We start from the raw sequence: 9,463 nt of genomic DNA on the forward strand, positions 1-9,463 counted from the left end.
GGGGCCCGCGGGGCAGGGATGGGATCCCTCGAGTTTCTCCACAGCACAGTGGTCTATCCTGATAATGGTTGGGGCCTGAGTGAAGGAGAGTTACATAGAAGTATAGAAAAAACATTTACTTGAAAGTTTAGAGATCCTACCCTGACTCTTACTAGGCAAATGACCCAGGCCTCGTCATTTAACTGTCTCGGCTTGATTTCCTCACTGTAAACAGGCCATTGGCTTCTCTATACTCCACCATGTCTGTCCTAATCTAACCTTACCAGTCACCTTATAGGCATTGTAGGGAGGTTATAATGATAACTGGGCTAAATATATCGAAGTGGTTTAAAGAAACCAAGCATGGAAGGATTGTGACTAATGTCATAAATCACAGACCACCTAACTGGCAAGGCCTTTAGAGGTCGCTGGTCCAGCCTCCACCCAAAGGAAGTGTCCTCTTGCATCTACCTTGATGTACAATCAAGCCCTCTTCACCAAACAAACCTAAACAGTTTTGGGTTGAGATTCTAGGTAAGATTTTTTTTTATCTTTAAAGACTGGACGTTCACTAATTTACCTTGAGAAACACAGGAAGTTTGTTTAGGAGGGTATGGCTGGACGGGGGGTGGGGGGGCAGTGCAGAATTATAGAAGCTCAGGTCACCCGTGAGACTGACCTCTCATATAGTCTGTCTCACAGGCCCACTCTCAGTCCCTTCCTCTCATGACATCGCTCTCTTTTTTTTTGGTTGTTGTTTTGGTCCCAATCTACCTTTTTCTTTCTTTCTGCTCTGTGTTTTTCTCTTGCTGATAGCATCTATTCATTCAGTTTCTGCTGCCTTGTAACCCTACTTGGCTTCAACTGCTTGTGGCTTGTTCTGTCTGCCTTGTGGGTTTATTCCTTTCCTCTTTAGCTTTCACTGCTCATAGCCATATTTTTTGGATTTCTTACATCAGGTTCCCAAGAGAAACAAATTGACCTGTATCAGGTCATCTTTGCCGAACCACTGTGGGCCACTGTCCAACTTAGGCCTGGAGCTCTCGTGATCAGATGTCCCCTTCTGATGCAATCAAAGGAGGGGATACCATTTCCTTCATGAGGCTGAACCATCCTTGAAGTTGCTGGGAACAGGGCTCTTTCCATCAGGAGGGCCCAGGCTCTCCTGGACTGCTAAGCTTTGGCTTCTGATCTAATAGCAAGATATGATACTTTGTACCCAGCACTTCCCCTCTTTATCCCTCAAGAGCTGACCAGAGAAGCCTTAGCTGGCACATGGCAGTTCTTTGGATATGTGAAGTCACCTCAGATGCCCTCTCTGAGTTTTCTGTTCGTTAGGTTAAAATTCCCTGTTACCGCACCTTTTTCCTGTTCAGTCCCCCATGCTGACACTCATTGTCCCCTTCCTTTGGATGTGCTGTTTGTCAGTGCCCCTTTTAAAGGGTGATGCCTTGACTTGAACATGACCTGCTAGAGATGGTCAGACCAACACTGGAACAGCAGAACTGTCACCTCTCTGCTCCAGACACTGAACATCTAGTTAGATGACCTGGATGGATTTGCATTTCCCACCAGTGTGCAACAAACATATATGTCCTACTGGGCATGGTGGCACATGCCTGTAATCCCAGCACTCTGGGGAGCTGGGGCAGGAGGATTACAAGTTGAAGCCCGGCCTGAGCAGCTTAGTGACTTAGCAAGACCATGTCTCAAAATTTAAAAATAAAATAAAAAGGGATGCAGATGTAGCTCAGTGTGAAGGCCCTGGATCCTCAATACTGGAAAAAAAAACAACTATACATGTAAGTTTGAATTATATTCATAGGCCATAATGAGCCATTGGTGGGTTTTCAGCAGAAGGCCATGACTAGACTTGTGTTTGCAGTTGGCCTGCGTCTCAGAGGATGGAGATGAGAGAGTAAGACGCAAAGAGCCCCGCTGAAAATCTTTTGCAGTGATCCAGGTGACAGAGCATAAGACAGAAACTGAATAAAGACCAAGGCTCTCTGCCTGGGCTGATTAGCTTTACAAAGAGAGAAAAGCTTTTTGGTGGCCACACAGTGTGTTGTCACATAAGAAACTAAAATAGGCTCTAGGTGGCTCAGCCACACCTCACTCTGAAAATCACCTCAGAAGAGTGCAGACATCCTGCCGATTCAGATGTCACCTCCCCGGAAGAAGACTGCTGCCGCCTAGGTATTAACTCCACACATGGCTCCTGTCTCCATCGCCTCATCCTCCCTCCTGCTACCCTGGAAGACAATTTCACACCTTCTCCTTCTTCCTCAACCCTCTAGCACCTCTTTCCTCAGCCTCTCTCAGCTGAGTAATTGCCTCCCACATCACTGAACTAGAAGCTGGCAGCACTTCCTCGGCCTCTCCATGCCACATGCGCCCCCCCTTCCTGTGTAGACCCAGCTCTCCCTCTCTCCCTAGAACTCCCTCCTTGCTTGCCTGACACTTGCACACTAGCTGCCATCTTGTCCACTCAAGGTGACTGCACCAAGCAGTTTGTCCCTCTTTACTTTAGGTCATCAGTTTTGCCCTCTCTACTGGTTCATTTTTCTTACCTTATTTAAAAAGCAAGAAACTTTTGGCTTGGGGTGTAGCTCAGTAGTTGCCTAGCATGTGCGAGGGTCTGGGTTTGAACCCCAGCACTATAGGAAAAACAAACACCTCTTGAGCACAGTATCCCCTCCATTTCTGTTTTTCCCGTAATAGCAAACAGCAAAACTCCTCAAAAAAAAAAACTTCACTTTTTTTCTGTGGGCCTAGGTGTGTGTGTGATGGGTGTGTGTGGTATGGGTATGTGGCACTGTGGTACTGGGGACTGAACTTGGGCCTCTGCACTGAGCTACATCCCCACCCCCATTTTTTGAGCAGAGTCTTGCTAAATTACTAAGTTGCCCAGGTTGGACTCAAACTTGTGATCCTCTGGCCTCAGCCTCCCAGAATGCTGGGATTACAGGTGTTCGCCACGGTTCCCACCTTGTCTTCACTTTTTCTAATTTCTCTCTAAAACTCACTCACTTCAGGCTTCTGTGACACAATACTCCATCAAAACTGGTAACCTTCACAATGCTAAATGTGTCGTCACTTCTCCCTCCTCAGCTCGCTGGAACTCTCAGCGAGCGGCTCCTGAAAGGGCTGATGATGCCCTCTTCTGGGGAGTCCTGTCTCTGCTTTTGATAGAGCTGTGAATTTTCTCCTCTCATTATCTGCTCTTCGGCCAGCATTGCTACTTCCAAGGCTCATGCTTGGCCCTTGGCTTAGTCTGTTGTCTGTTGGTATAACAAAAACGCCTGAAACTGGGTACTTTATAAAGAAAAGAGGTGTTTTTAGCTCACAGTTCTGGAGATTGAAGAGCACTGCACTAGCTCCACTCTTTTAGTTACTCAGATCGGAGGCTTCATCCTTGTCTCTTCTCATGCACTTCCCATCCAGTCCCTCTGAAAATCCTGTTGGCTCTAACTTCAAAACACACCTGGACTCTATAATCACTTGTCTCCACCGCCGCAGCTACCATCCCGTCCAAACTGTCCCTCCTAAATTACTACAGTAGTTTCCTAACTGGTCTCAGCTTGCCCCTGTTCCCCAACAGAGTCTTCTAATAGACAGCCAGAGTGATTCTTTTAGGAAGCGAGTAGATCTTGTCACTCCTCTGCTCAGAATCCTTAGTGGCTCCCCATTATTCTGAGAGTTGAAGCCTGCTGGGCCTGTGTGACATAGCTGCCCAGTCCCTCTTGGCCTCTCCTGCCGCTCCTCCCTTGGCCTACTTCACGCAGCACATGATCCCCGCCCCCCCCCCCCCCCATCCTCCAGGCATACGCCTGGCTCAGGGACTTTGCACTGCACACCCTCTGCCTGGAGCACTCCTCCCAGATGTTCTGGCTCACTCCCACCTCCTCCAAGTCTTTGTTGAAATCTCAGCTTCTCAGTGAGGCTCCTTCTGACCACCCTTTTTGAAACATTCTACCCTCTCCTTCACCCCTAGTCACCACTACTCCTTCCTTTATGTGGACCTTTTTTTTTTCTATAGCATTTAGGCCTTTTTCACATCCTACATAATTTAATATGTTTATTGTTTATCTCTGCCCACTTGATTATGAGCTCTCTAAGGATAAGTGTGTAGGGGACAGGGGAAGGGGACGTTACCAGAACCTCTGCAGTGAGTCCTGGTCTCCTGCGAGCCACGGCAGCACACGGCGAATTACAGGAAAAGTAGAAAAATGAGACTGAGAAGAAGCTGAGCTTTGGGTCTGATCAGTGCTGCTCTGGGCGGCAAAGACAAAGCCCCCAGCTTACCACACCTTTTATTCAGTACATCGGGAGAAACAAATGTAACAAATGACTTGCAGAGCGTTCAGTAGTTCACACTGGGATAAACAAGGTGTAACGGAAGGCTTGCAGAGAGTTCAGTACATCTCCGGCAAACAAGATGTTAATCAGTCCAAGAACAGTGAGGAACTGAGCAGATGTTTGTTCTCCCAGGATGTTTCTTGTCCTGGAGAATCACAGCATCACTGGATCACTGAAGTCTCAGTTGTGTTCAGAGGCCAAACTGGAGTTATTCTGTAGCTGGGCTGTAGGCAAGAGAACTAGGCTAACCAAATGATTTATCCCTAGAATTATGTAGCAGTGCTCCCAACATAAGTGTTTCTGTTTTGTTCTTGGACATATTTTTAGCAGCAAAAACAGTGTAGCACATAGTGAGTATGCTTATTTTTTTCTTTCTTTTGTGGTACTGGGGATATTTTTCTTTTGTAGTGCAGGGTCTTTACATTGAGCAACATCCTCACTCCCTTTGCATTTTTTATTTGGAGACAGGGTCTTAAGTCACTAAGTTACTAGGTTGCTCAGTCTGGGCTCAAATTTGCAATCCTCCTGCTTCAGCTCCCTGGGATTACAGGCATGCACTACCACACCTGGATCAATTTTTTTTTCTTTTCTCTATCTGTCTCTCTTTTTTAAAAAACCAAAGTATCTATATTGCTCAGGCTGGCCTTGAACTTCTGAGGTCAGATGTGAGTAGCTGTGACTGTAGGTATGTGCCACTGCACCTGGCTTGAATTAATGAATATGTAGCATTGTGTGTTGAGGACCTGTTCCCTGCCAGATTCTTGGCAGGGCACTGGGGATCCAAAGATGAATGAGAGTGGCCCCGTCTCAGTCCCAGGTTCTCTTTGTCCCAAACTGTTTGCCTGCTCAGTTGCACCCCCTCCCTTGGCCTGAGGGCTTTGCCCCATTCCGACCTTTCTTGCCCACAATCTCAGGGCCCTCTTTTTTTCTCGGTACCGGGGATTGAATTTGGGACCTTGCGCTTTTGAGGCAGGCAGTGGAATCACTGAGCTAAATGCCCAGCCCCTAGGGGCCCTCTTGAATCATGGCTGGTGTTAGGCTGCTTCATGACTTTGCTGCCCTGTTGCTTTACCCTGGGCTGACACTGGCCTTGCTTCTACTGGCTGGGGGACTGGGAACCTCTTGCTTACGAATGTTCTGAGCTTGGAAGTAGCCTTCGTTTTCTCTGTCTTTCTGACCTAGGTTAAATTCTTGCCCTACCACTTATCAGCTGTCATGACCTTGGGCAAATCAGGTTGTTTCCTTCAGCCTCAATTTCCTCAACTCTAAAGTAGGGCAAATGATAGGACTCAGCCTATGGGGATATTGTGAAAATTGCATGGGTATGCGTAAAGCATTTGACACAGTCCCTAGAATGAATTCTCCTTCGTGAAGTATTCCCCTCTGGTACCATTATCAAGTTGTCATGGATTATGTAAGTTTTTTAAAAGGCAGTGACACCACCATTACGACCACCATAAGCAGTCCTTTTGGTATCCCATAGTGGTTCTCTCTTGAGTACAACCCACTGAATTGAGGATAGCAACTCTGGAACCTAATCTTACAACAGTCTGCCTAACCATCCTTTTTTCTCCCTATTCAGACCTGCAAGAGGACTATGACCAGTGGAACAACTTCATTGAAGGCGTTGGACCATCACTCACTCCAGGCGCCCCGCACCATCTGTCAAGTCTATAGGCACTACTGGCCATTTGTAAAAGATCACATGAGTTGAGTTTCCATTTAGGGGCTGCCCAGGAGCGCCCATACCTTAGGAAGTGGTCAGCATGACCGTTTTGTACAGATTGTGAGGATGTAATCACACCACTGAGTGAATAACTGGGTACTTTAATCTTGGACTTGATGTTAAACTCACATTGGGACTGATCACTGACTGATTGGCAAACTGACTCTCTGGACCCTGAGCCCTGATGAAGTGGGGAGCAAGCAGTGGGGTGGGTCTGGAAGTGCCCCAGGTCCAAGCTGAGCCTGTGAAGCCTGGAGTGAAGACAACCTGGTGAGCCTGGTGGGCCTGCTCCTTCACCAAGGGGCAGGGTTGCGTCTTTAGCAGAAGTTAGAAGCCAAAGGACAGGGTGAAAATCTTCAGGCCACTCACCTGACCTGGCACTCTTCCTGCCCCTCAGCCTTCTTCCTCGCAGGGCCACTTGCTGAAGTGTGTGAGCACTTTTGGTAACTTTCTAGGATATGAACCATCGTCGCATTTTCCATTTATTTTCAAGTCTTCTCATTTCAAGAAACACAGCCTCAGGCACTTAGTACTGAATGACCTGAGCCCACAGGGGGCACACAGTATGTCTCAGAACCCAAGGAGAGACACGCAGGCCCAAAGATGCTGAGCTACTTCAGAAGGTCTGGGTGCCTTTGGGATTTTTCCAAAAGTATATCCTGACAGAAAACAACATGAGTAGGTTGAGATGGGCAGGTAGAATAACACTGCTGAGTAGCCATTCACACAGGCCCTTGCCATAAGAGAGGGGTGGTTTGGTCAGTGCAAACTCAGAGAGGTCTAGGATCAGCTTGGTCTTGCCTTCTACCTCAGATGCCACAAACCTCCAACTTACTCAGAATTGGGTGCTTTCATTGTCAGTTCTTTTTTTTTTTTTGGTATCGGCGATTGAACGCTGGACCTTGCGCTTGTGAGGCAGGTGCTGGAACCACTGAGCTAAATCCCCGGCCCGTTGTCAGTTCTTTTGCTCTGAGGGTCTCACCACAAATTTAAGTCAGGATACCAAATTTGCATTCTGTTTCATTTATAATTTAAATGATATTGATACTCATGTTTGCCTAATGATATGTTGAATATTTTCTCTGTTTAATCTGCATTAGAGCAAGATGGGGAACCATCTGGAAGTGACTTTCCTTCTGTCTTTCTTTGTTCACTAACCACTTTGTGAAAAAAAATCTTTAAAAGGAAAGGAAGTCTTCCTAGTGATGTAGTTCAAAGCTGGGTGGGAACGTCCACCTGAGATTCTAAGAATTCTCACCTTAGTCCAAGGAAGAGGACCCCAGAAGAAGCAAGAACAAAAGGGAAATGTGCATGGTAGTTCAAGGTCAGGGCCCCCAAAGCAAGCAAGACGATCATAGTGTCAGGAGGATATCATTAGAACCCTGGGCTCTGGAGTTAGTCTGGTTCCACCACTGCCAACTGGGTAAATTTAAACAAATGATATTCTTTTTCCAATCTCAGTTTCCTACATTTCTCAAAGATCTACCTTATGAATAGTTGGGAAGATTAAGTGAGAGAGTGTATAACCCACGGGTTATTAAAATGTGTGTTTTCTACTTTGCAAATATAGGAGGGTTTTCTAAGTTATAGTTACTATTTTCTAGATGAATTGCTTTGTGGTCCAAGAAAATGACCCATATGATTTCCATCCTTCAAGATTTATTGAAACTTAACTGTTGCCCAGTGAGAGGTTGATTTTGTAAATGTTCCATGTATACTTTAAAAATCTGTCTACTCTGAAGTTGTTGGCTTGCTTTTTTCCTCAACAACACAACATGGATTTCATATGGTAAGAGCACACACATGGGGATAAAAGCCCCAACATGGGGACCAGAACCCCTCAGCACTCAGGACCAGCTCTAGGCCACCCCAGTGCTGGTATACCAAATGCTGAAGGGCTGGTTCTGGCGCCAATAGCATGTGAGACCCAGTTTCTGTCTTAGACCCATAAATAATGCAGGTGGATTTGCTAAGTCCTGAACAGGAGACCTGAAGCCTCCAAAGAGAAAGGAGTGGTTCAGGTTCAGAAACCAGACCCCTCTCCATCCAGTACATGTTCTGATAATGACTCATTTATCCAGCAATATATTGACTCTTGAATGGTAATCTACCTTAAAGATAACACACATACTTTTTTTTTTTTTTTAAGTACGAACAGGTCAAATCTTTATAAATAAAACATCCAGTGAAGAGAAAAATGACAACTCTTAATTCATCCTTATACACAGAGCACTCTAGGATGATGGGGTGGGGGGGCAGACGCCGGCATCCTCACTGGTCTGGAGCCTGGATGGGTGATGAGTGGGCCCAGATGTCCACAGCACAGGGTGGAAGGGGCAGGCGGGGCAACAGATGATGGGCACTAGGACACTGCATTTACAAGGCCAACTACGGAGGGGGTGGTGGCCTGTGGGTGTGTGTCAGGCTGTTCGTTCTGGAATGAGGGGGATGGTCTTTACATAGTATTCTGTGGCTGGTAGGCTCGAGATGGGCTACTTTGTGGAGAGGATGAGGGCCACAATGAGACCGTAGAGGCCGAGCACCTCAGCGAAGATGAGGATCGGGATCATGCCCACAAACAGTTGGGGCTGCTGGGCAGTACCTCGCACACCGGCATCTCCCACAATGCCAATGGCAAAGCCAGCTACCAGGCCACTGAGGCCCACACTCAGGCCTGCACCCAGCTGAAGGAAACTCCTGTAGAGAGTGATGTCTTCATTCAGGGAGTTGGCGACGAGGACTGCCACCAACAGGCCGTAGATGGCGATGATGCCAGCCATAACCACTGGGATGATGGACCTCATGATCAGCTCTGGCCACATGACAGACATGGCTGCGATGCTGGTGCCACTCTTGGCTGTACCATAGGCAGCACCCAGGGCACTTTGTGCAGGTGAGAGAGCCACGGCCCCAGACACCAGGCAACTGGATGATGGCCTCTGGCTTTTGCTGCCAGCCTCCAGCCAGGATCCTGCTGTTCCACCTCACCTCAGCATCGGTGGAACACACACATACTTCTTTTTTTTTGTACCTGGGATCGAACTCGGGTCCTTGTGCAGCAGGCGTTGAAACCACTGAGCTAAATCCCCGGCCCCTCACACATACTTCTTAAAGTGAACTAACCTCATTTAGTTTCTGTTTTCGTTTTTTGGGGGGGTTTTGGTACCGGGGATTGAACTTGGGTCCTTCTGCTTGTGAGGCAGGTGGTGGAACCACTGAGCTAAATCCCTGGCCCCCTCATTTAGTTTTTTAGGATGTGTCAGTCAAGTTAGATTATATGGTATAACAAGTAATCTCCAAAAGCAACAGAAGTTTGTATCTTGTCCTCTGTGGAACACCTGTAGGCCATACTCTGTGTCATGTTTATTCACTCTGGGACCCATGCTGGCAAAGCTGCCA

At 47.2% G+C, this 9,463-nt stretch overlaps 2 protein-coding genes across 3 annotated transcripts in view; one reads left to right on the forward strand and one right to left on the reverse strand.

The window, feature by feature from the left end:
* The window catches only part of Pafah2 (platelet activating factor acetylhydrolase 2), a 31,388-nt gene extending 23,583 nt beyond the window's left edge, over nucleotides 1-7,805 (forward strand). For both annotated transcript variants that reach the window (XM_004850624.4, XM_087215536.1), the window contains exon 11: nucleotides 5,921-7,805. In XM_004850624.4, the coding sequence (XP_004850681.1) occupies nucleotides 5,921-6,015 (95 nt within the window). In that variant the 3' untranslated portion in view covers nucleotides 6,016-7,805. The remainder of the gene's footprint in view (nucleotides 1-5,920) is intronic.
* Nucleotides 7,806-8,492: 687 nt separating this feature from the next.
* On the reverse strand, nucleotides 8,493-9,060 carry LOC101700782 (V-type proton ATPase 16 kDa proteolipid subunit c-like). The gene is made up of 2 exons (XM_004851070.3): nucleotides 9,053-9,060; nucleotides 8,493-8,947 (listed from the first exon to the last, which is right to left on the reverse strand). The coding sequence occupies exons 1-2, from the start codon at nucleotides 9,058-9,060 to the stop codon at nucleotides 8,557-8,559; spliced, it is 399 nt and encodes a 132-aa protein (XP_004851127.1). The 3' UTR covers nucleotides 8,493-8,556.
* Nucleotides 9,061-9,463: the final 403 nt, after the last annotated feature.

Source organism: Heterocephalus glaber, unplaced genomic scaffold (genome assembly GCF_053883595.1).
Source record: "Heterocephalus glaber isolate CG9 unplaced genomic scaffold, H.glaber_assembly_v1.0 deba00001452, whole genome shotgun sequence".
In the NCBI taxonomy this organism is placed as follows: Eukaryota; Metazoa; Chordata; class Mammalia; order Rodentia; family Bathyergidae; genus Heterocephalus; species Heterocephalus glaber.